This window comes from Bombyx mandarina, chromosome 19 (assembly GCF_030267445.1).
Source record: "Bombyx mandarina strain Sakado chromosome 19, ASM3026744v2".
Taxonomy (NCBI): Eukaryota; Metazoa; Arthropoda; class Insecta; order Lepidoptera; family Bombycidae; genus Bombyx; species Bombyx mandarina.
The window spans coordinates 2,078,116-2,105,915 of NC_143225.1; the positions used below are offsets into that span (position 1 = coordinate 2,078,116).

Below are 27,800 nucleotides of genomic sequence, written 5' to 3' on the forward strand. Positions count from 1 at the left end.
ACCATTCTTACCATAGGGTATATATAGATTATAATTATTAAGAAGTGTTTTTTTTTTCTTCTAGACCTGTATGACGTACTATTGTAAGCTGTCGTCTGTTTTGCCAAACTGGGAACACACAACTATTCGGGCGCCACTTGTCGTTTGTTGATGTTAATTTAATAGAAATTACCCTAATTTGCCAATAATTGTACAAAGTCCCAACTTAATGTGACAATTCGTGTGTGGAAGCATCTGTTGATGCTTTGACACAAGAAACAATCCTTCGGATCCATCAGATCCAATAACCCTTGCATTAAACGCCTTTAGCTCGTAACATTAGGAGCAGGCTTAGGGACCCCGGTAACCGTACTCGTCGAACTCGACAAAGAGTTCGACATGTAACCTAACTTAAACATCAGCCCGCTGAGTTTCTCGCCGGATCTCCTCAGCGAGTTGCGATTCCGATTCTGTAGTAGATTCATTCGCAAAGCAGCTACTTTTGAGTTGTTCAGTCTTCTTTGGAGGCACTCAGGTGGCTGTTAGCAAATCCCACCCCTCCTGGCTGAGCCCTTGCTCGCTCACCTGTCCTGGTGAAACTGGAAAGGCCTCCGGGCCACCAGCATTCCCTCAATGATAAAAAAAGACAAGAAAGTGATCGAACAGGAATAATATTCTGCAAAACGTGAACGTGTCCCCACTTTGGGGCGTTACTCAATAAATAGCTGGTTTAGCATAAACATTATTGCACTAACAACAAGTTTCAGTGCAACGTTTTCTTTCGCAAGTACATCTCGTGTTTCAAGGCGAACTGGCTCTGCTTACGATTTTGGGCAACGTTTCTCATATGTAAACGAAATTGTCGTTAAATAATAGCTCTATCGAGTGATTTAGATACGTTAGAGGACGTCTTGTAGGTCCCACCACCCTGCCTATTTCTGACATGAAGCAGTAATGCGCTTCGATTTGAAGGATGGGGCAGCCGTTGTAACTATACTGAGAGAACTTATATCTCAAGGTAGGTAGCGGCATTTACGTTGTAGATGACTATGGGCTCCGGTAACCGCTTAACACCAGGTAGACCGTGAGTTCGTCGACCAATCTAAGCAATAATAAAAAAAAAAAAAACAAAAAAAATGTGTATGGTAGTGTGGGTGGGCACCTACCAACCGACGATCTAGTGAAAATTACTGGGTCACGTTGAATGTAGGTGGCAAGAGACCGGCCGCATTAGATCAATTTTAGAGGCTTAAGCTCGGCAGTGGACAGCTATAGTCTGAAATCATAATGGTAAAATCACGCAGCCGGTAAGGTAAACTTTATCTGAAGCGGCAGAAGGTGGTTCCTTTCTGAGTACAAATGAAAGAACTAAACGTTTCGAGCGAACTTTTTTGGAACCTCTGGGTCTGCGGAGGGACTTCGGTTCCCTTTGTATTTTGTACCGTATGTTCCATGGGGAGTGCTCTGAGGAATTGTTCGAGATGATACCAGCATCTCGTTTTTACCATCGCACCGCCCGCCACCGGAGTAGAGTTCATCCATACTACCTGGAGCCACTGCGGTCATCCACAGTGCGTTTCCAGAGGTCTTTTTTGCCACGTACCATCCGGCTATGGAATGAGCTCCCCTCCACGGTGTTTCCCGAGCGCTATGACATGTCCTTCTTCAAACGAGGCTTGTGGAGAGTATTAAGCGGTAGGCAGCGGCTTGGCTCTGCCCCTGGCATTGCTGAAGTCCATGGGCGACGGTAACCACTTACCATCAGGTGGGCCGTATGCCCGTCTGCCTACAAAGGCAATAAAAAAAAAAAAACTTCACTCTTCGACTCATTGACAGATTTATCGAAGAAGAAATAAATCTATTAGTAGCCATTGTAGTCATTAAGAACAAAAGGTCCCAAGGGTGATAGTTTGCCCAACCTCTAAAACTTTTGAGAATCCTTATGAAAATTTTATGTATATCGTTTTTTTTAATTGCTAGATGGGTGGACGAGCTCACAGTCTACCTGGTGTTAAGTGGTTACTGGAGCCCATAGACATCTACAACGTTAAACGCGCCACCCACCTTGAGATATAAGATCTAAGGTCTCAGTATAGTTACGGGCGTAGACGGGCAATCTCTTCACTTAGTCCAGTGGCTGTCAAACCGCGTCTTTGACTCTTCAGCTACGGCTTCTTCGGCGATATGTTTAGTTCAAGCACGAACTATTACTTATTAACTTGGCTTGTAAGAGACTATTAAACGTTTTCGAAACACAATAAAAATATATATAAAAAAAAGAAGGCTCTTTGAATATATTTCAATTAGGTGTTATCTATATTTGGCTCTTTTGGTTGACAAGGTTGTCGACGTCTGACTTAATCTAATGCTGTAACCTATTGATAACACAATACGATGCCGGGGTCAACAACCAGAGACAACTTCGAAGCCTCAGTGGCTAAGTAATAATCGCGGCTTACAAATCTAAATACACGACGTTCGTGACACGAAAACCGCGCACTACACAAAAGACCCCACTCAAACATAGCTAAAAATTTTAAAAACAAAAAGTTCTCGCATTACACAAGTAAGTTACAAATATAGAAACACGCATTGCAAACTTATCATAACAATGAGCATAATGCAACAGTTGTGTTTAAGAGAGAAATAGATTTGCTTGTTTCGCTGCGTATCGAAATACTGACGAAAGCGTCGGGGAAGGGACGCCGGCCTTATTGGCGTTGCGACAGCGCGCCGCCGGTGACAACACCGCGAGATGTTCCGTCTGCGGAGTGACTGCATTAGTGAAATGTGGTCGTTACTGATCGTCGTGAGCTCCGCGAGTGTCTGTCGGGGATTTAACGTGAACGGTGAGTTTATAATTGTCGACAAGTTTGTGATGTGTCCGAAGAGTTTTGGGTACAGGTATATTAAAAAAAAAAGGGTGCGTGTACATACCTAAGTACGCGCGTAAGAAGTTATATTTTATTTTTATTCAATTTATTTCCTTTTTTTTAAATATTAAATAATTAATAATAAATATTTAACGTTAATAATTTAATAATATTTAGTATGAATTATATTAAATAATAATTTTGTCATTTATATTACTAAAAAATGAATGCTACTAACACTTTTTTTACGAGTGTACATGCGCGAAGTTCACCTGCGGCTATATTCAGACTCGCCAAGTTACGTCGGTCGTATTGTAATGAGCGATTTAGTGGGCAGCTTCATTCTGTTAATTTTGTGTCACGGTGCGCGCGCATCGTAAAATTTCACTCTCATCAATTTTTCATAACGCGCCTAAAGAAGTATAACTTCAAAAATCTAACATTTATTTTGCTCTTTTATTTATTGCATAGACTGGTGGACGAGCACACAGCCCACCTGGTGTTAACGTGCACCAACAACGTAGCAACGTAAATGCCGGCACCCACCTTGAGATATGAGTTCTAAGGTCTCAGTATAGTTACAACGGCTATCCCACCCTCTAAAGCGAAACGCACTACTGTTTCACGGCAGAAATAGGCAGCGTGGTGATACCTACCCGTGCGGACTCTAATGTCCTACCACCAGTTTTTTTTTGGTTTGAAGGGTGGGCCAGTCGTTGTACTGTTAAAATTGAGACCTTAGTACTCTTGTCTTAAGGGTGGCTCGTCCCTCTATGCAAAAAATATCCACGGGTCGTGCCGGAACGCAACTCCCTTTCGCAGTAGTAAAGTTCAGATGGCGGTACCTGCTTTTTAATTTAGGTTACAATAAACTCTACTACCACTTCATAATTGAGAAGATTCACATATTTTTGCGGGTTTCATTATAATTGCACGATGTTGTATTCCTGCTTAGTGGAAGCCGTTTGTGTTAAGTGTGTGTTTCCTTTGAAAAATTGTCATTAATCCGTGTGTGTCGGCATCAGACGATAAGGGTGAATTTCCCATTAAACCACGGATACTTCAATCGAAGTTGAAGCACAGAGAAATACTGTAGATTTAGGTCGGTTCGGGCGTTTCGTAAATTGAATAGGTTTTTAAAGGACATTTCGTTGTTTTCCAATCGATCCTTTTCTTCAAATAACGTCATAATTGGAGCCTATTCGTGACGCTATCAGATATTCGCAATTAAGTTTGGCAATTTTTTATTTATTTTGTAAGGGAGAGCGAGCTCACGGTCCACCTAGTATTAAGTGGTTACCGGAACCCATAGACATCAATCACAGCGTGAATAAACTATCAGACATTAAGTCTAAATCTTAAATGTAGGTATAGTTATAACGGCAATTCCATCATGATAAGTCCGCTGCTGATGATATGGTATATGACAGGGCCGCATGAAGCTGCTATAATTAAAGGAATAAATTTTATTTTATTTTACGGAAATGCCTTTTACTGTCACTCTTGGCATCTCAATTCCAAGAATGAAAATTTTTTAGACCTATCATAAAATGGCCACAGAACCAACAATAATTAAAAATTTTCAATTTATTTTAAATGAGAATTACTTTTTCATCGTTCAACCGTACAAATAATATGCTCATAATATTTTTGTTACCTCGATTCCACAAGTACTTTTAATTATTATCATGATTATTAGTAGAAGCGTTACTTGTAGGTAAGCTTTGTTTTTACTATCAACATGGCTATTCACGAAAGCACAGGATTCTTGGCCGCAATAATTTTGTTGGTCTCGTAATTAGCTTATCTTCGGAACCTTGCTTATAGAGATTTCTTTTAACAATATATTTTAGTTATTAAATTATTATTATTGTTATTGTTATTTTTTAAAGTTTTTAGTTTGCGGTCCATTGTCAGAGTTTATTAAACTTTTATCACATCTATTTAAGAAAACTTTGTCGTAGAAATGTTTATATTATGTAAACGGTAATTTAACAAACATTTTACAATGGATTATTGAACACGATTTTTGTATTAACTTCTCCATGCCCTTATCCTACATCATATGGGGTCCACGCAGTATGTCACTGTTCTCTTATCATGCTGCATAGGGACTTGACTTGAGTCTTGCGATCAGCCACCTGATGTCAACCCTCGCTGAGTCTTCGAGTGTAATTAACGTAAAATAATAAAAGAGCCAGTGTGCTTAGTGCGAGTTTTTTAATGTTCTCGATAGCGTAAAAGTTAACTCATATTTAATTTTGTATGGAATAGGATCGTTTACCTACGTTTGCCGCTAGGGGCGCTGTTCCAACTGCATACAAAATTGGATTAACTTTTACGCTATCGAAAACGTTAAAAAACTCGCACTAAGCACATAGAATACTGTTAATACAAGTTTTGAAACTTCAATAACTCTGTGTTAAAACGACATTATTTCTTCATCTTTGGTGTGCTCGCGCGATCTACATATAACTGTTCAAAGATTAATACATACCAGGTTTACGATAATGTTTCATAATAAGTGAATGGATTTCATTAGCACTTAATAGTATGGTTATATCTAGTTTTTGTGATGTTCATTTGTGGAGACCAATGTCAATAAGGAGTTTTTATTGATAGACTAGCTGACCCGGCAGATTTCATAGTGCCTCAATCGATAGATAAAAGACGGACGGGGGACACATAAAAGGAAAAACAAAATTGTTATTTTTATTTAATTCCGAGCATTTTCATATTTATCTAGCTTTTAAACCTTCTCTGGACTTCCACAAATAATTTAAGACCAAAATTAGCCAAATCGGTGCAGCCGTTCTCGAGTTTTAGCGAGGCTAACGAACAGCAATTCATTTTTATATATAGAGAAGAAGATGAACTGACGAGCACATATCTCATGATGTTTTGAATGGTTCTAACCAAAGACATCTATCGTATCCTTCAGCCAATGATATCTAAACATAGGTCTCTCACAAGCCTTATCACAGGAAGGGACTCGCACTGCCTGAATCCAGCGGATGCCTCACCTCAATAGGTCCTAGATCCACACAAAGACATTACAAGCGATAATAGCGCTACTCACCTGGAGTTATGGTTGAAGTCTCAATAGAACTTTGTGACTGTTATACTTTGCAAACCAGAATATACTTCTTTAACTAGGCTACAGTAAGGCAGAGTGAGCTTGGTACCTTCTCTTCTAGGTTTATACGACATCCGCTAATTCATAATGGCCCATAGATTTATTGGCCAGATTGGCGCATTTGTATCGGATATACCATACACCCACAGCCTTCCTAATTATTTTCGAAGCCAAAGGTAATTAATTACTAAGAAATGTGAACGATCAGAAGTACTGACATTAGACAAAGTTATGACACTCAAAGGTCAAGTTTGCGTATGAATTCTCGTTGCGTATGTCAGTGTACAGTAAAAATAATGTAGAAAAAATAATAACTGTACATTCAATAATAATTCTACATTCGACGGAAGGTTGGATCTGTTAAATTTGCTTTCAAATAATATGCCCTCAATCTCAATTTTTTTTTTTTTTTTTTATTTAATTAAACTAACAATCACGCCACGTTAACTGGTCCCGTGCTAAGTTCGTAAAGAACTTGTTTTACAGGTACCAGATAACGGAAATAAATGTAAGATTTTTATTATACACATACATATATTTAAGATACATCCATAACCAGGGTTCCAGGGAAAATACATTTTATATTTATCATACAAATATCCTCCCTTGGCGGGATTCGAACCCGCGACCCCCTTGTGTAGTGACCATGTCACTTACCACTAAACCAGATGGTCGTGACACCAAATGATTAATCCTGACGTTTTTTTCTATTCTTGGTCGATCTCTTCATTGCAGAAGGTCGGGTCTAGACTGAATTTTCCAGGGAATAGAAGTGCTAGTGAAAATAATAAAAGAATAGTCTAGAAATTTCGATGTCACAAAACATCGATACGTCCGATAGAAATACAAAGTATTAACCGAAGAACCATTTTTTCTAGACACATTCTTCAACTCCATACCTCCGCTTTATGCCCTGGACGATTGGACCCAATGCCAGCAACCCGGAGACGTGTACTGTACTGTTGACGCCGTGCTGAAAGTGGCGGAACCAAAATCATCATTACTCAGTTTATTACAGGTAATCAATCTTATTTCGTAATCGGACATCTAAAATTGAGTAGATTGGGGCTACTAATGTTGAAAAGCAAATAGACAAAGGCCAAGTATGAATAAATGTTTGTGTGTTAGTTATTGATGCGTGCTTCTAAGTGGCGTAAGAGAGAGAATTAATTTGCGTAATAGTTTTGATCAAAACATATAGCTTGCGCCAAGAAAATCTTTATTGGGTTGCGTTGTTAATAAACAATAGGGAGTTCATGAGATTATAAGTAGTTAGAGAGATATAGTAGATAGTATAGTAGATAATATAGTAAGAGAGATATAGTAGTTTTACCATCTGATTTGCAAGCTTCAACTTACACTTGTTTTGGGTACTTCAGAGAAGATCTTATCATATGACATCATACGGTACGCGCATGTTAGCGCACGATTACACTTAACAAATGTGTGTCTTTAGTATAAAATCAGCAATTGATTTTTTCAGTTTTCGAATATTCTTGTTGGTGCTCAATAGCTCGCCATCTCTCTCGTACATGTGTACTTCAATGATAGTGACGCCATATTCCATAGTGCTTCGTGTGTCCTGAAATTCGTAGCTTGCAAAGCCCCAGGCTCAATTCCTTTTTTTTCCTACCTAATCTTCGGTAGCCTAAGGGGATGTTCCAACTACACGTGGTCGGGTAAGTGAGCTCACGGGGTTCAACCTGAGAGAACTTGCTAACATCTGCCCTAGCAAGAGCAGTGCTTCGCTGAACCAACTATAAGATCGGAATCGCAACCCACTGAGAAGATCCGGCGAGAAACTCAGTGGGTTGTGTCTATTGGAACTATGTTTAAGTAAAATCAATTTCATTGCGATAGATCGTATCGCAGTACGTGAATATGTGTGACCTTGTTCATTTTGTAACATGCGATGGTGACATTCGTAAGCCGATATTGCTTTCTTATAAACCGGTCCTTTTCGTTTATTTAGTTCACAAATTTTATTGCTTTAGATTTACAGAGGAGTTGACGACCGACCTTGCACTAAGTGATTACCGAAGGCGCTCGAAGCGGATCCGTGGGGGAGCCCATACAAATTGGTACGCGGCAAGTTACGCCCGTGGGCCCCCTCTATGACTGAGCGTCTCCAGCCCCAGCAGCTGCGGGACATCGTTTCGGCGTTGTTCCCGCAGGAGCGGGAGGGTTTTGTCCCTCCCGCTATGGGCGGGCCGTCTGACACCGTCGACGGCCAAGCTCCTGCTGAGGTGCCCCGTATTACCGAGGCAGAGCTCCGGGTGGCCGTTGTCAAGATGACTGCGAAAGACACGGCCCCCGGCCCGGACGGAGTCCACGGCCGGGTATTGGCCTTGGCCCTCGGTGCCCTGGGGGACCAGCTCCTTGAGCTATATAATGGCTGCTTGGAGTCGGGACGGTTTCCGTCGCTCTGGCGGACGGGTAGACTTGTGTTGTTGAGGAAGGAGGGGCGCCCGGTGGATACAGCCGCCGGGTATCGTCCTATCGTGCTGCTGGACGAGGCGGGAAAATTGCTGGAACGTATTCTGGCTGCCCGCATCGTTCGGCACCTGGTCGGGGTGGGGCCTGACCTGTCGGCGGAGCAGTACGGCTTCCGGGAGGGCCGTTCGACCGTGGATGCAATTCTTCGCGTGCGGTCCCTCTCGGACGAGGCCGTTTCTCGGGGTGGGGTGGCGCTGGCGGTGTCTCTTGACATCGCCAACGCACTTAACACTCTGCCCTGGACCGTGATAGGGGGGGCACTGGAGAGGCATGGAGTGCCCCTCTACCTCCGCCGGCTGGTTGGGTCCTATTTGGGGGCCAGGTCGGTCGTATGTACCGGGTACGGTGGGTACCTTCATCGTTTTCCGGTCGTGCGTGGTGTTCCACAGGGGTCGGTTCTCGGCCCCCTCTTGTGGAATATCGGGTACGACTGGGTGCTGAGGGGCGCCCTCCTCCCGGGCCTCCGCGTTATTTGTTACGCGGACGACACGTTGGTCGTGGCCCGGGGGGATGATTATAGGGAGTCTGCCCGTCTCGCCACAGCGGGAGTGGCCCTCGTCGTCGGAAGGATAAGGAGGCTGGGTCTCGACGTGGCGCTCAGTAAATCCGAGGCTCTGTGGTTTCACGGGCCGCGGAGGGCGCCACCCGTTGACACCCACATCGTGGTTGGAGGCGTCCGGATAGGGGTCGGGGTGCAGTTGAAGTACCTCGGCCTCGTGTTGGACAGCCGGTGGGCTTTTCGTGCTCACTTTGCGGAGCTGGTCCCCCGATTGATGAGGACGGCCGGTTCTTTGAGCCGGCTGCTCCCGAATATTGGGGGACCAGATCAGGTTGTGCGCCGCCTCTACGCGGGGGTGGTGCGATCGATGGCCCTGTACGGTGCACCTGTGTGGGCTGAGCCGCGCAACCGGGCCACTATGGCTCGGTTCCTGCGCCGGCCGCAGCGCACCGTTGCCATCAGGGTCATCCGCGGATATCGCACCGTCTCCTTCGAGGCGGCGTGTGTTTTGGCGGGGACGCCGCCATGGGAGCTGGAGGCGGAGTCGCTCGCTGCCGACTATCGGTGGCGCAGCGAGCTTCGTGCTCGGGGCGTGGCGCGTCTTCCCGAAAGTGAGCTGCGGGCGCGGAAGGCCCATTCTCGGCGGTCCGTGCTCGAGTCGTGGTCGAGGCGATTGGCCAACCCCACGTGGGGGCTACGGACCGTCGAGGCGGTTTACCCGGTCTTTGATGACTGGGTGAATCGTGGCGAAGGACGTCTCACCTTTCGTCTGGTGCAGGTGCTGACCGGGCACGGATGCTTCGGGAAGTACCTGCGCCGGATAGGGGCTGAGCCGACGACGAGGTGTCACCATTGTGGACACGACCTGGACACGGCGGAGCATACGCTCGCTGTCTGCCCCGCGTGGGAGGTGCAGCGCCGTGTCCTGGTCGCAAAGATAGGACCTGACTTGTCGCTGCCTGGCGTCGTGGCGTCGATGCTTGGCAGCGATGAGTCATGGAAGGCTATGCTCGACTTCTGCGAGTGCACCATCTCGCAGAAGGAGGCGGCGGGGCGAGTGAGGGAAAGCTCTCCTCACTACGCAGAAACCCGCCGCCGCCGAGCAGGGGGTCGGGACCGGGGTCGTATCCGTGACCTGGCCCCCTAAGAGCTAGGGGTCCCACCCGCTTTGTGCGGGGAGAGACCCAGACGTGGGGTGGCGTGCTTTGCACACTCACCCGCAATAGGAAGCCGGGTGATGGTGGACCGCGTTCCCCCGACCGCTCTGGGGGAAGGTGTAACGCGGCGCCATCAAAGCGGGCTCTCGGCCCGCTGAACGAGGGAACCGGTGGTCGTGTCGCTGGCGACCGCCGGTCCGGCGTCCGTGGGACGGTGGGATGGATGTAATGTGCTCTGCGTCAACCCTGTCCCGCCGTTTCAATAGCCCCGACTCCGGGGCCTACCTCGGACCGGGCCGGAGCCCGGGCTCCGGCCCGGTCCGAGGTAGGGCGCCGGTTGTGAGCGGCAGGAGTTTTTAGTGAGGTTCAACTCCCACATACCCCACCTGCCGCGCGGGTGGGGATCCGGCGATTTTCTCCTGTGAAAAAAAAAAAAAAAAAAAAAAGTGGTTACTGAAACGGATATCAAAGTTAGCCTTAACTAATCTATCCTTTAGTCCGCGCATACTTTGATTTTTATGAAATAGATTTATCAGTTATTCGCGGTATCCTGAACTATGTACTATATGAAACAATGGAATAAGTTTTTTAGAAGTTAGACAACAATTATACAATGTAATTGCAATTTGGACATTATATCTCAAGGTGGGTGTCGGAATTCGAGTTGCAATGTCTATTGGCTCACAATTAACACTAGATTGTGGCGGTAGTCGTCACAGCACACAAGATATTTGACAGATGCCTGAATCTCGCTTACGACATTTTCAAAATTACCTTACATATATAGCAGTTCCGCGCAACTATATTCGCATTCCCGATCCTGCGGAAAGAATGGAAAGCAGTCGATGTCGCCCCAAACACGTCATTTCGGATCCTCCCGATCCACTAACGGTGCTTTTAGGAAACTCAAACACCGGTCACCGTTCTCGTCGAACCTGTCGCTCGCGACGAAGGGCTCGACGAGTAAATTAACCCACAGCCGATTGAGTTTCTCGCCAGATCTTCTCAGTGGGTCGCGTTTCCGATCCGGTGGTAGATTCTGCGAAGCACGGCTCTTCCTAGGGCTCGTGTTAGGTCAGGTTTGGGCCCTGTGAGCTCACCTACTAGTTAAAGTTACGCTGAAATAGCCTGTCAAGGCTATCAGCAGCTTAGATAAGAAAAAAACGTCATTTGGATCGTGTCGGCTACCGAGCAATATCACTCGCTTGGTGGAAGATCTTCCTTTCATCGTAAAGATAAAGATAAGCCGTGAACTCGAACCTTCATCTAACCATACAAAAAAGCAGTGAATGTCATGTTATCTTTTGGCTGCGATGCGGGGTACGCTATATCTAAACTAATTCCTCCTTGTGACGTATTCTTCACTGTTAGGGGTCGTGACCACCCTTTTGTATCACCTTCGCGGGGTGGAGGGAGGGCGTTATAAAATGTGGAATCAAAAGCGATGCGGACCAACGTATCCTTAACGACTTCCTTCCTTTAACGACCTTTTTCCACCCACCTTGCCGGTCACGATGAGCCTCTTGAGATTGCTACCATCCTTCCGAGCAATGTGACCGAAGTACTAAACGAATTAAGTATTTTTTTTTATAATTACAAAGTAAGTAAAGAATTAAGTCGTCTCCGATGATACAATCACATAAGCCCGAAGCCGCAAGCCTCGCTACTACGTTGGAAATAGCTGCCTCAACCTTTACGTACCAGGTCCAAGAACCCGCGGTAGGCCCAAGAAGCGCTGGTTGGATGTTGTAAAGGCAGATTTGGAGGAGAATAACCTCACACAGAAAGATACTAAAGACCAGGCAAAGTGGAGTTTTAATAGGAAAGCGGACTTTGGTACTAAGCCAGGAAAACGATAGGAACAAGACGAAGATTGAACATGAAATGTAAATTAAAAATATATCTTTGTAATTCACCAGGAATATTCAAGTCAAACACTGAAGCACTACAATAGAACTCAGATACACCGCGGCGTCTGTGTGTCCAGATGTCGGAGGGAGCAGGCGGCTGACACGTCATGGAACTCAGTCCAGAATTGTGTCAATCAAAGCGTTTTGAAATATGGTTTGCAGGTAGGTACATGTGCATTTTATTTTATTGCTTATAAAGCTAAACGAACTCATGTGATGTAAAGTGTTTATTGAAATCCATAGAGGCCACAACGTGAATGCAAAAATCGATTTTGAGACTTCTAAATACTACAGAATGAATGAACAATAAAAGACTTCATTGCGGTTTATGTAATTTATTACATGAATATTTCAAACAGTAAGTATTATTAAATTATCCAAAATTGAACTGACAGATAAGGTCAGTGAATCCGTCTAAGACAAACCTTTTTTTTTAATTAAAGAGCTTTAAAGGCTAAAGGGTTAAATACTAAAGGTTTTTCTTTACCTACCTATCTCTACTTAAATTTTAATTTTTTGCGTGTTTGAATTCGTGTAGTGAACATAAGTTAAGTGTGTATTCATTAGGAAGTAATTATTTAAGGGTAGCCCTTCTGTGTTTCAGGCCGAACTGCTGTCCATGGACTGGTGCGTCAGCCAAGACGCGAAGCCAGTGAGTGGCTCAGCGCGGGCTCTTGCTGTTTTCTGCACAACATTAGTTGCGATCGCTTGTCTCGCGACAGTGCTGCACGTGTTGGCTGAAAGATGCGTTAAAGTTGACGGTAAGTGTCCTTATTTTTTTTATTTTTTTCTTAGATGTGTGGATGATCTTACAGCCCACCTGGTGTTAAGTGGTTACTGGAGCCCATAGATATCTACAACGTAAATGCGCCACACACCTTGACCCATTATTGGACCCGATAATAAATACCTCTAGACTTGGGAAGTTCTAATTGTAAAGCATTGAGCTTTCGGCTTAAAGATGCTTATTTTCTCACCAAACGTACATAGTTATTAGAATAACTGGATATACTATTAAACGGAGTTTATTCGAATTGGAAAAATAATAATAATAATAAATAACTTAAATAACTGGGATAAGATGGCGCACGGTAATCCGGTCCCAATTTTAAGAATCCCTTTGTTATGGGTATCAAAGACTGATTAACATACTTAAGTAGGTTTTTGTACTGATACAATACTTAGAAAACAGTGCTACTCATTCTCCTGTGGCTCTTTGGGGACGGCTTTTATAGACTTATAACTGAAGATGGGATGATGTTATTCTAGCCTCACCGGCTTCCTTACTATTGGTTCCTAGTTCATTCGATTTTGGTATTACAGTATTCATATCTCCTCACTGTCCTAACGTATACTCAATATCATCAATCAATGTGTCATAGAGATAAGACGCCCGGTGCAATCGTATCAAGCGATGCATCTGTGTTCGAATCCCACAGGCAGGCACTAATTTTTGTAGGGAAATACGTACTTAACAATTATTCACGATTGACTTCCACTGTGAAGGCATAACATCGTGTAATAAAAATCAAACCCGCAAAATTATAATTTGCGTAATTACTGGTGGCAGGGCGTTTTCTGAGTTCGCACGCGTAGGTAGCACCGCCCTGCCTATTTCTGCCGTGAAGCAGTAATGCGTTTCGCTTTGAAGGGTAGGGCAGCCATTGTACTGTAAAAACTGAGACCTAAGAACGCATGTCTCAAGGTGGGTGGCGATATTAACGTTGTAGATGTCTATGGGATCCGGTAACTCAGCACCAGGTGGGGTGTGAGATCTTCCGCCCACCCAGGCATTAAAAACTAATCAAAGTCAATTGATTCCAAAGCCACTCGACGTTTCAGGAAATAAATACTTAATGGCATTTTCTCTGAAACGTAACTTGGACATTTTGATTCGCAATCGATGCGGCCCGAAGACTCAACCAAGACTGAAGGACGTTGCCAGCATCGAAGGTATCAGGTGACTATTTCAAATTTTACAATCGATGCGTTTTTTATTATTTTTTATTGCCCTTGTAGGCAGACGAGCATACGACCAACTTATTGGTGAGGGGCTATCGTCGCCCTAGGACTTCAGCAATACCAGGGGCAGAGCCGACATGTCGTTGTGGCCTAAAAGATAGGACGCCCGGTGCATTCGTGTTGAAGCGATGCACCGGTGTTCGAATCCCGCAGGCAGGTACCAATTTTTCTAATGAAATACGAACTCAACAAATGTTCACGATTGACTTCCACGGTGAAGGAATAACATCGTGTAATAAAAGTGAAACCTGCAAAATTATAATTTGCGTAATTACTGGTGGTAGGACCTGTTGTGAGTCCGCGCGGGTAGGTACCACCGCCCTGCCTATTTCTGCCGTAAAGCAGTAATGCGTTTCGGTTTGAAGGGTGGGGCAGCCGCTGTAACTATACTGAGACCTTACAACTTATATCTCAAGGTGGGTGGCGCATTTACGTTGTAGATGTCTATGGGCTCCAGTAACCACTTAACACCAGGTGGGCTGTGAGCTCGGCCACCCATCTAAGCAATAAATTTTTTTTAAATTTTTTTTATTTAAAAAAATGCTGCTTACTCTTAAGTACTTTCTATAAGCCTCGTTTGAAGAAGGACATGTCATAGCGCTCAGTAAAGACCGTGGAGGGGAGCTCATTCCAAAGCCAGATGGTACACGGCAATAAAGATCTTTGGAAAAGCACTGTTGATGAATGCAGTGGCTCCAGGCTCCAGGTAGTATGGATGAACTCTATTGTACTCTGTGTACTGTGTTCATGGTCTTTATATATTCATAACAAGCGACGCGTCTGTGTCGTTTAAATACTACGATAGGTTCCTTTTAAAAGCGTATCTGTGTTGGCTTTGCTATCCGACATTTTTAGTATTAAAACTTAATTATTTTATGCTGGTAGCCCAATTTTTTCCCTCTGTTCCCTCTGTTCTCTTGAATGACCACGACCAATACGTGCGTATAAAAGTGTCCCGAGGCTTTATTAACAAAAAACCCTAAGACACAGCCCACTGAGTTTCTCGCTGGATCTTCTGAGTGGGTCGCGTTTCCGATCCGGTGGTAGATTCTGCAAAGCTCTTGCTAGAGCTAGTATTAGCAAATTCATCAGGTAAAGTCCCGTGAGCTCTCCTACTCGCCCAGCGAATCTAGTATAAACCCTCAAGGTTACTAGAATAAGTAGGAAAAAAATAAACAAAAATCAGCCGTAAATAAAGTTCTACGCTCTCAACTTCCCACGATCTGAAGTAATCGAGAAAGAGAAGATCTTCCACAGAGCTGGTAAAAACATACTACCTGAAAATTTTATGGTTTGGAAGATTAAATGCGTTTTAATCTTACAACCGTAGAAACTGTTAGGACACTTGCTCGTTTATTTGATGTTACATTCACGATTGCAGGTTCTTCGGCATGCAGTGTGTTATATTTTCAAACGTTTTCATATTTTACGTTTATTCCTACACAGACAATCCGGAGTTTATTGAAAAAGTGAGTTCTGAACCAAATAATTTATAAAATATTAGCCGAAAATAAGCCTATAATTTAATTCCTATTATAAACTAAACTAAACATGAACATTGGGCACGTAATAGATTATTAGTAGCTGCCCGCGTCCTTTCAAGACCATAGATATGGCGCGGCAACAGCTTTATTTTTATCATAAGTATAGAACGGCAAAGGAATCATGTTTTTTGGCACATCAGGCGTTAAGCGGATACTGGAGACCATAGACATCAACAACGTAAATGCCGCCCATCCATCTTGAGACATGAGTTGTAAGTTCTCAGTTTTTACAGTACAACGGCTGCCCCGCCCTTCAAACCGAAAAGTATTACTGCTTCACGGCAGAAATAGACAACGCGGTGGTACTTACCCGTGGATGTTCAGAAGACGTCCTAGTACCGAAACGACGAGATTCCGATTAATCCTGAAAATATCGTTGTCACGATACGGTTTTAGAACTCTATTTCTTCTATTTTATCTACCTGTATTCTTTTCCGAAAAAAGTTATTACAGTCTGTTTGTGATATGAAGAAATAAAAGTTCATTTCATTTACATAATCAACATTTAAATTGAATAACATGTACATTATATAGAATCTTATACCTTTAAACGAGCAATTCTTGTATATATAGGTATATAATCTGAATCTCGGAAACGGCTCCAACAATTTTTATAAAATTTAGTATACAGGGGATTTCGGGGGCGATAAATCGATCTAGCTACGATTTATTTTCAGAAAATGTTGTTTTATTCGTGTTTTCAATAATAAATAAACTTTATCGATAATCAACTTTATGACTCTTCCCGGCATCTATTGGCGAATAGTAATACTATTTTTCTAAATTGAGAGCAACTAACTGCTTTAAAGACACAATAACACTAAAGTTACTTCAGCAGATGGCGTTGTTAAGCAACCCGAAGCCAATGAGTTTGGTTTAAGGTTAGACCAAGAAAATGAATTATTTATTTATATACTAAACGATCTTGGAATATTTCAACATTTTATCAGTATGTAATTCGCATTTAAAAATATAATTTCTAAAAAACACAATTTAACAAAAAAAAAACCGAGCAAGGCTCGGTTATCGTCTAGTATATTATAATACTTAAATACAGCAATCTAGTGTCTGAATATTATATAATGTTAATTTTTATTATCCACAGCTGTACGATCAGTTCCCTTGGCAGATGATAGTTAATTCTCCACTATGGGTCCAAGCGTTCTTCTCTATCTCGGGGTTCTTGACGGCGTACACGGTTCTGTTGTCTTCCGAGAAACGTTCATTAACGATCTTCAGCTGTCTTCAGTCAGTTTTAAATCGATGGATCAGGTAATCGTTCTGTACAGGTCGCGGATAAGTCGTCCAACTATTGTAATTCAGTTAACACAGTTTTGCTTTCATTCATCTATACTAATATATAAATCTACAGTGATTTTTACGGATGTTCCGTTATAACTACTGAATTATGCATTCTATTGGCTTGAAACTTGGTATCCATGTAGAAAATATATGTACTTAATGGATAGGATGTTTATATGAGTGTTGGACTCCCTACACCAGTTGCGGGGGCGTTAATGATGAGAATCTTTGTGGGGGTGAGAAATAATATTAATTTTAAATGCCCAGCGAAGCAGTTGCTCGTGAGTTGTTAGGTCTGCTTCGGAGGCGCTCGGGCAGCTGTTAGCTAATCCCACCCTTCCTAGCTGAGCCTTTGCTCGCCCACATGCCCTGGTAAAACTGGAAAGGTCTCCCGGGCAACGAGTAACCCGACAATCATAACAAAGTTATTTCAATACTAAATTTTTTTTTAAAACACTGTAGTTAGTTAAGTATGACTTTTTGACTTTGAAATGGCAGCCTTGTAAAGCATGACATTTACATTTCTCCTTCAGTGGCGTAGCAATTATAACTCCCGCCGCTCGATCCTCCCGCGCTCGCTAATATCGAAGCATCAGTGTGCCGAATCTCACTGACGGGACACGCGCCGATCGTTATCGCGTCCGTTTATCTTCCACCGGATAAGATCGTTCTAAGCAGTGATATCGAGGCGCTGCTCGGCATGGGGAGCTCTGTCATTCTGGCGGGCGACCTAAATTGTAAACACATCAGGTGGAACTCACACACCACAACCCCGAATGGCAGGCGGCTTGACGCGTTAGTCGATGATCTCGCCTTCGATATCGTTGCTCCGCTAACACCGACTCACTACCCGCTAAATATCGCGCATCGCCCGGATATACTCGACATAGCGTTATTAAAAAACGTAATTCTGAGCTTACACTCGATCGAAGTAGTTTCAGAGTTAGATTCAGACCACCGTCCCGTCGTTATGAAGCTCGGTCGCGCTCCCGACTCCGTTCCCGTCACGAGGACTGTGGTGGATTGGCACACGCTGGGCATCAGCCTGGCTGAATCTGATCCACCATCGCTCCCGTTTAACCCGGACTCTATCCCGTCTCCTCAGGATACCGCTGAAGCCATAGACATCTTAACGTCACACATCACCTCAACATTAGATAGATCATCGAAACAAGTTGTAGCGGAGGACTTCCTTCACCGCTTCAAATTGTCCGATGATATTAGGGAACTCCTTAGAGCTAAGAACGCCTCGATACGCGCCTACGACAGGTATCCTACCGCGGAAAATCGAATTCGAATGCGTGCCCTACAACGCGACGTAAAGACTCGCATCGCCGAAGTCCGAGATGCCAGATGGTCTGATTTCTTAGAAGGACTCGCGCCCTCCCAAAGGTCTTACTACCGCTTAGCTCGTACTCTCAAATCGGATACGGTAGTAACTATGCCCCCCCTCGTAGACCCCTCAGGCCGACTCGCGGCGTTTGATGATGACGAAAAAGCAGAGTTGCTGGCCGATACATTGCAAACCCAGTGCACGCCCAGCACTCAATCCGTGGACCCTGTTCATGTAGAATTAGTAGACAGTGAGGTAGAACGCAGAGTCTCCTTGCCACCCTCGGATGCGTTACCACCCGTCACCCCGATGGAAGTTAAAGACTTGATCAAAGACCTACGTCCTCGCAAGGCTCCCGGTTCCGACGGTATATCCAACCGCGTTATTAAACTTCTACCCGTCCAACTCATCGTGATGTTGGCATCTATTTTCAATGCCGCTATGGCGAACTGTATCTTTCCCGCGGTGTGGAAAGAAGCGGACGTTATCGGCATACATAAACCAAAAAATCATCCGACGAGCTACCGCCCGATTAGCCTCCTCATGTCTCTAGGCAAACTGTATGAGCGTCTGCTCTACAAACGCCTCAGAGACTTCGTCTCATCCAAGGGCATTCTCATCGATGAACAATTCGGATTCCGTACAAATCACTCATGCGTTCAACAGGTGCACCGCCTCACGGAGCACATTCTTGTGGGGCTTAATCGACCAAAACCGTTATACACGGGAGCTCTCTTCTTCGACGTCGCAAAAGCGTTCGACAAAGTCTGGCACAACGGTTTGATTTTCAAACTATTCAACATGGGTGTGCCGGATAGTCTCGTGCTCATCATACGGGACTTCTTGTCGAACCGCTCTTTTCGATATCGAGTCGAGGGAACCCGCTCCTCCCCACGACCTCTCACAGCTGGAGTCCCGCAAGGCTCTGTCCTCTCACCCCTCCTATTTAGCTTATTCGTTAACGATATTCCCCGGTCGCCGCCGACCCATTTAGCTTTATTCGCCGACGACACGACTGTTTACTATTCCAGTAGAAACAAGTCCCTAATCGCGAAGAAGCTTCAGAGCGCAGCCCTAGCCCTAGCTAGCCCTAGCTAGGACAGTGGTTCCGAAAATGGCGCATAGACATCAACCCAGCGAAAAGTACTGCGGTGCTATTTCAGAGGGGAAGCTCCACACGGATTTCCTCCCGTATTAGGAGGAGGAATCTCACACCCCCGATTACTCTCTTTAGTCAATCCATACCCTGGGCCAGGAAGGTCAAGTACCTGGGCGTTACACTGGATGCATCGATGACATTCCGCCCGCATATAAAATCAGTCCGTGACCGTGCCGCGTTTATTCTCGGTAGACTCTACCCCATGCTCTGTAAGCGGAGTAAAATGTCCCTTCGGAACAAGGTGACACTTTACAAAACTTGCATAAGGCCCGTCATGACTTACGCGAGTGTGGTGTTCGCTCACGCGGCCCGCACACACATAGACACCCTTCAATCTCTACAATCCCGCTTTTGCAGGTTAGCCGTCGGAGCTCCGTGGTTCGTGAGGAACGTTGACTTACACGACGACCTGGGCCTCGAATCTATACAGAAATACATGAAGTCAGCGTCGGAACGGTACTTCGATAAGGCTATGCGTCATGATAATCGCCTTATCGTAGCCGCCGCTGACTACTCCCCGAATCCTGATCACGCAGGAGCCAGTCACCATCGACGCCCTAGACACGTCCTTACGGATCCATCAGATCCAATAACCTTTGCACTAGACGCCTTCAGCTCTAGGAGCAGGCTTAGGGACCTCGGTAACCGTACTCGTCGAACTCGACAAAGAGTTCGCCGTGCAACCTAACCCATGAATCAGCTCGCTGAGTTTCTCGCCGGATCTTCTCAGCGGGTCGCGATTCCGATCCGGTAGTAGATTCATTCGCGAAGCAGCTACTCTGGAGTTGTTAGGTCTCCTTCGGAGGCGCTCGGGCAGCTGTTAGCAAATCCCACCCCTCCTGGCTGAGCCTTTGCTCGCCCACCTGTCCTGGTGAAACTGGAAAGGCCTCCGGGCCACCAGTAATCTTCAATCATAAAAAAAAAAAAATATATATAACTCCCGCCCGGGGCACAATACCTTTTTAGCGCCCCAATTTAGGCTATTAGTGTTCCTTTTTCCCTTTCTATTTGCGTATTAACATTTATTATTTATGAAACAGTGACACAAAATTTAAAATATGTTTTCCAAGAATCAATTATAATACCAATAAAAATTATCCAATATATTTTTTTATTTTGCGGTCTATTTGGCGCCATTTTTTGAGTAGCGTCTGGAGCATGATGCGCCCCTTGCCACTCCCTCGCTACGCCACTGTTCGTCTTATTCACGCTTTGTACAGGTATAATCTTTGCATCAATTCTAAAGTCCACTAAATATTATGTCTACTCTGAATTTTGGTTCTGGGGTTGTATTCTTAGTGCTAAGCAAATATCTCTAATATTAATATCTAATCTCAAATATTAAGTGTATAGTGCTAAGGATGTGAATATTTTTTTTTTCATTTTGTGTCGCCATGGTGAGGTCCAAAGTGAAACTATCGATCTATAAATTGGTTTGAAGTCTCTAGCATATAGAAAATGGGAATGGTGTGTCTTAGTGTTTGACGGATGGTAAAAATGGGAAGGATCGTGATGCTGGAGAACTCTTGCCATCACTCCAGATACGATTTAGGATGCGAATTATAAAAAAGCTTGTACTACTGCTATAGAGACGTAATAAACTTTAGTAATAGTATGGTCTGGTGGTCGGTACATACCCATATCTTCCAATGTCAAAGAACCAGTATTATAAAGTAAGTTCTTCTTCTTTGGGTCTCAATTTCTAACACCCTATTGCTCCACAGACTAACGCCGATGGCGCTGTTTGCGCTATGGTTCACGATAGCCTGGTTCCCAATGTTGGGCTCTGGCCCGCAGTGGGCGTGGCTAGTGGATAGAGAAGCCCAGGATTGCTCAGAGCGATGGTGGTACCACATTTTGTATATCCAAAACTTTTTGCCGAGCGGAAAATTCTGCATGGGACATACCTGGTAAGAGTGTAATGGTGTTTGTCATTGTTACAGGTTGAAATATGTTGTCGACTGATGTCTTGCGGTGTAGTGCCTGCTCATATTTATATATCGAGGGGTCAAAGGCTCTTTGGTTTAATCGACATGTTGGCAAACTTACAGGAGAGCCATTTAAAGTTTAAAATTTGAAAATAGTATCATAACAAAAAACTTCACCTATTCGAATGGAGTAAACTTAATTGAAGTCCAATTAAAACCATGGAATTGTTGATGCTAATACCAAATAAAACCCACCTTTAATTACAAAGATAAATTGTTGCGTATTAAGTGAAATGTCGCTTAAACTAAATAACGGTTATAAATACTGTTCAGAAATTTAACAGTATTGTTACGCACTGGGTTCGGGATGAATAAAAAATTCTACCGAAGTGTAAATTAATACGTATACCGCTTAGAGTACTTAAAGCACTTCACTTCTTCTGCTTCGGCTCATGTGATCCGTTCGGTGTTTCGTTTCGAGTAGTTCCGATTAGTAACTAACTGCGTGCCATTTCTACAACGCTTTTATAGTCGATACGACATCCCTAGAATTATCGAGAACATTCCTCACAAGTCGAGTATTTTCGATATGTGTTTCCGCTATTCTGACAATAGATGGCGTTGTACTTCTCGATCGTTCTAGATGTTACTAGATCCTTTAATATTCGTTTCGGCTATACGGCGAAAGATGGCCTTTCTCTTACCGGCGTAACATTATGTAAATAAAACATATTACGTTTTCAAAATTGAATACTTCAAATGTTCATTTTTTTTGCTTATCATCAGATTCTGTGCTATTTCAAGTTTCTTTACATAAATAAAAATTAAATCGAAAGGGCGCGTTCACAAAATCTGTTGTACCACTAAGGTGTCTTCAAGAAATGTTAAAATCACTGTAGAGCAAATTCGTTAGATTCGTTCTTACTTTACTGGTGGTAGGAGCACTTGTGAGTCCGCGCGGGTGGGTACCACCACCCCTGCCTATTTCTGCCGTGAAGCAGTAATGCGTTTCGGTTTGAAGGGCGGGGCAGCCGTTGTAACTATACTTGAGACCTTAGAACTTATATCTCAAGGTGGGTGGCATATTTACGTTGTAGATGTCTATGGGCTCCAGTAACCACTTAACACCAGGTGGGCTGTGAGCTCGTACACCCATCTAAGCAATTGAAAAAAAATTCACACAGCACACTTTACCAAGTCGATCTTATTGCACGTCGCTAGGTATTTAGCGGCATCCATGCAGCTCCACGTGCTAGGAATGATACTCCTAGTTATCCTCATGAAGTACCGGAGTGCCACCGCTCTCGTCCTGATGATCTTCATGGCCGGTCCTGCAGCAGCAACAGGCGTCGTCGTGTACTGGCACGACCTCATGCCAATTGCAACTGCTTATTCGCCGGAGTAAGTTATAATAGATACACATTTACCTTAGACTTTGACCGACTCGGTGGTGCAGTGCTTAACGGCCCTTGACTCTTGTGCCTAGGGTCGTGGGTTCGATTCCCACACCGGGCAAACATTGTGTGATAAATAGTTTGCTTTGTATCTCGGTGTTTGTTATCTATATATGTATATATTTAAACATATATAAGTATGTATGTCAGTCTCTTATACCCATAACACAGGGAATCCTAAATCGAGGCTGGACGTTATTATAGTTATTATTACTTAACGATTACAAATGCGAAAAAATAATTCTCTCAATAATTAACTAAAACTGACGTTTCGATCGATAATTAAGATTAAACTATTAAATACTCGAATAATCAAACTTGGCTTATTGATAATCTCATCGTAACAAGAACGATTGTCGTTGTAAATGAATATTGTTTGTGTCAAAACCAAACACGTAACTAATGAAATATTTACAGGCTTATCCGGACGATATTTGCTGGATCTGAGATCCTGTCGCTGGTGCTGCTGCCTTTCTGGATGAACCTGCCCGGCTACATCGGGGGCGTGGCGGTGGCCTTCCTTCTGTACCATAACCAGACGAGCGGGAACAAGCTGGCCAGGAACATGGTACAATTTTTTATTTCTTAGGTGGGTAGACGACACACGGTCCACGGTTAAGTGGTTACCGGAGCCCATAGAGATCTACAACGTAAGTGGGCCACCAACCAAAGTTCTAAGGTCTCAGTATAGTCACAACGGCTGCCCCACCCTTCAAATCAAAACAAATTATTGCTTCACGGCAGAAATATGCAGGGTAGTGGTTCCTACCCGTGCGGACTCACAAGACGTCCTTCCACCAGTAATTACGCAAATTATAATTGTTCCGGGTTTTTTTCGCTTTCGTTATATATTTTTTTAGTTTTATGACCAGCCTCCCAATGTTAGATCGCGATTAAGCCGTAAGATCTCCAGCGAATGAGACCCTGAATCAAACTGCGGACAAGTTTAGGGTCCTTTTCTGATTTTTTTTTAGTTTAAAACATGAGCTGTGTGGTTACAGGAACCTTCAGACATTGATAAGGTAAATGCGATATGAGTTCTAAGTCTCAGTTTTTACAGTACAACGGTTGCTCCGCCCTTCAAACCGAAACGCATTACTGCTTTACAGCAGAAATAGGCAGGGCGGTGGTAGCTACCCATGCGGACTCACAATAGGTCCTACCACCAATAATTAGGCAAATTATAATTTTGATGGTTTGATTTTTACTAAACGATCCTATTCCTTCACCGTGGAAGTAAATCGCGAACATTTGTCAAGTACGTATTTCATCAGAAAAACGTGCCCTACCCGTGCGATCTTAAGTCATTTTATTATATCGCTACAATTTCTCCACAGTCATTTAACGTGATTTTCCACGCCGCGCTATTTGTCGGATTGGGCGTGACGCTGGGCGGGAGTGTGTTCCTCCGGACGGCGTGGCCGCCCTGGGCCGCCGCCCTCTACGCGGCTCTGGACAGGACCCTGGTCGCTGTGTGCTTCAATCTCTTCCTACTCGGCTGCTTCAGCCGCTGTAAATGTAAGTTACCGCATGCTGGAGCTCTCAGGGTAGACGAACCGTAAATGGGACAAGCTATAGGTTATTTTTTTGTTGATTGCGTATATGGATGAGCTCACAGCTCACCTGGTGCTAAGTGGTTAGCGGAGCCCATAGACATCTACAACGTAAATGCCGCCACCCACCTTGAAATATGAGTTCTAAGGTCTCAGTATAGTTACAACGGCTGTCCCGTCCTTCAAACCGAAACGCATTACTGCTTCACGACAGAAATAGGCAGGGTTGTGGTACCTACTCGTGTAGACTCACAAGAGGTCCAGTAAAACGAGCTTATGATGTATCTGATGTTAAGTCGTTACCTTCTTCTTCTTACTTCGGTTTCCTCAATACTGATGGTCGTGACCACCTTCTTGCAACAAGAGCTTATTCCGGATCATTCCACGCCATTTGCCTCTATCTGCCGCCGAGTGTAGAGCATCGTGAACTGTGGTGTCGAGGGTAGTGCGGATCTGGTCAGTCCAACGTATCGGGCCTCTACCTCGTGGTCTTCTCCCGTCCACCTTGCCAGTCACCATTAGCTTCTCCGAGCTGCCTTTATCCTTTCTTGCAATGTGGCTAAAGTATTCCAGAACTCTACGTAGGCAGATGGTGGAAAGCCTCGTCTTTACCAAAGCTCATTTAATTTGAGGCCACGACATGGTGTGCTCTTAATGTTATGGTAATGTGAAATGGGATCTTCGCTTTCAGCGTTGGTACGAGACGCGCTGGAATGGCGCGGCTTCCACGCTCTGGGCAGGCTCTCGTACTGCGTGTTCCTGGTGCACTTCACGGTCCTCAGGCTCACGATGGCGGAGAACACCCACGTGGGACACATCAGTCTGTTCTCATTAGTGAGTGAATAACTTAGAAAAAACAAACCTTCATCCTACCCTATCCACCCCTGCCAGCTCCTGAAACCGGAAAAAGAACCCAATTTTTTTTATTGCTTATGTGGGTGGACGACCTCACAGCCCACCTAGTGTTAAGTGGTTACTGGAGCCCATAGACATCTACAACGTATATGCGCCACCCACCTCGAGATATAAGTTCTAAGGTTTCAAGTATAGTTACAACGGTTGTCCCACCCTTCAAATCGAAACGCATTACTGGTTCACGGCAGAAATAGGCGGGGTGGTGGCATCTACCCGCGCGGACTCACAGGAGGTCCTATCACCAGTAATAATTAATTGAAAATATACATAACATAAATAACATTTTAATTAACTTTAAAATACTGGTGAACTATTTTACTGGTGGTAAGACATTTTGTAAGTCGGCGCGGGTAGGTATCACCACCCTCCTTATTTCTCCGTGAGGCAGTGATGCGTTTCGGTTTGAAGGGCGGGGCATCAGTTGGACTGTTAAAACTGAGACCTTACAACTCATATCTCGAGGTGGGTAGCGGCATTTACGTTGTAGATGTCTATGGGCTCCGGTAACCACTTAAAACTAGGTTGGCCGTGAGCACGTCCACCCATCTAAGCAATAAAAAAAGAATAATATAAAAAAAGAATAATATGAGATTCGTCTCAGTTGTGGTAGGTGTTATTTTCCAATTACAATTTTTTTGGTTACAGCTTTCACTGTTCATCACAACTTCGGTGTTATCGTACGCGGTGTCGGTGCCTCTGTGTCTCCTCGTAGAGCTGCCTGGACTGCAGCTCTGGAAAGCGATCGCTTCAGACCAAACGAGGGAGATGCCCGCCGCGGAAACCCCAACTCGAAGACCGGACAAACCTTGCGATCTGGTCTCGCAAGTTCGACGAAGACACGAATATTGTTGATTAAATGAGGCTGTCAGCGTAAAAATGGCTTAACCCACAATTTTTCATAATCATTTTATTTTTTATTTATTTTTTCCTACCTATGCTGATAGCCTTGAGAGGCTATTTCAGCTTCACCCTCACGTGTGTAGGTAAGCTCACGGGGCTCAAGCCGGAGTGGCTAACACTGGCCCTAGCAAGAGCCGTGCTTCGCAGAATCTAGCACCGGATCGGAAACGCGACCCACTGAGACGATCCGGCGAGAAACTCAGTGGGCTGTGTCTATGGGTTAGCATAATCATGCTTACCTATATGTATATTGAGATTTATTTAAAATTTAATAAATTTTGATGCGAGACCGGCCGTACCATATTTTCACCAATAGAATCAGATAACAAATGGGTTTATAAACATTATTTTTGCGCGTATTGTTTTTTTGTCTACCCAAATTCAAATTTATGAAACTTAAACCTCATTGCTCCATAATAACTATGGTAAGCTTAGGCCATTTTTGCGCTGATGGCCTCAAATGTAATACGTAATTTTAGTTTTTTTTATTGTGAACTTGACACGGGAATCGTGTAAACAAATAATAAAACTTGTCATTAAATTATTAGATTTTTGGTTGTTTTATTTGAAACCGGCACGTGTTGTGTGTGTTAAGTGTATTGTCTATGGTTGTGTGTTTGCGCTGACAAGTTTATTATTATATTATCTATGGCACCTGCCCAGGAAATATCTCTGACTCTTTTAAGCCGTCACTTGCCTTGAGACAAGTGATGTCTGTAGAATAGTCGAATACTGGTGGTAGGTGTTGTGAACCTGCACGGGTAGATAGGAAAGGGCGGCCGTTGTACTGTAAAACTGAGACTTAGAACTCAAATCTCAAGGATGTTTGTGCATTGATGATGTATGTCTATGGGCGTCCAACCATCTAAGCCATATAAAGAAAATATATTAACCATGCACGATCCTCTGATCTCAAATGTATTTAAAAAAATGTGTTTTCGTTGCGTATCGCATATCGCTATTAATGCGGTCCATCGTCTGATTCAGCTGTAATGTTGTAAAGTTACTGGTATTAATAGGAACCGGGTGGCATGCGCATCGTCCCATCAATGGTAGATACGGTTACCTTTAAAATATTAACGTTTTAATTTTAGGTAATATTTTAATGTTAGGATAAGAATGATTTCCGCGCTCTATCTGTTGCTAAATGAAAACATAGTGAATACAAAAAAAAACGTGTCTTGGAAATGTAAAATATGGGAGTTGGTGGTAGAAAGGTGAAAGTTAGGATTGTATATAGGTATTTCTTAACGCCACATCATAAAGTAATAAAAATTTATTACCATACTTTTTTTTTCTTTTCTATAAGCGTTTCCGATTGTAGAAATACAGTTTGGCCACCACCGCTGTGTTTTGGAGTACATGACTATTTCACGGTAAAAATTTGAACTGGAGGGCGTATTTCTGGCGCGAACCAATCATGCATCAGCTTTGAAGGGTGAGACAGCCGTTATACATTACCATTGAAACCTCGACCTCATGATTCTAATGTCCACTGAACACCCGATTGAATGTGAGTTCATTCACCCGTTTATAAAATTAAAAATACAGTGCGCGTTAATTTGCTCATATAATTGATTTTTTTATTTTATTTTAACGTGCACTTTTCATGTTACTACCTCTTTAATAAAACAAATTCA

The 27,800-nt window shown here is 43.7% G+C and overlaps 1 protein-coding gene across 1 annotated transcript; it reads left to right on the forward strand.

The window, feature by feature from the left end:
• Window positions 1-1,773: 1,773 nt before the first annotated feature.
• On the forward strand, window positions 1,774-26,709 carry LOC114244655 (nose resistant to fluoxetine protein 6). Its single transcript, XM_028176539.2, has 13 exons — window positions 1,774-2,828; window positions 6,867-7,006; window positions 12,060-12,212; window positions 12,655-12,811; window positions 13,893-14,010; window positions 15,454-15,541; window positions 16,722-16,888; window positions 21,135-21,320; window positions 22,560-22,739; window positions 23,210-23,360; window positions 24,130-24,310; window positions 25,037-25,179; window positions 25,906-26,709. The coding sequence occupies exons 1-13, from the start codon at window positions 2,735-2,737 to the stop codon at window positions 26,110-26,112; spliced, it is 1,965 nt and encodes a 654-aa protein (XP_028032340.2). The 5' UTR covers window positions 1,774-2,734; the 3' UTR covers window positions 26,113-26,709.
• The last annotated feature ends 1,091 nt before the right edge of the window (window positions 26,710-27,800 follow it).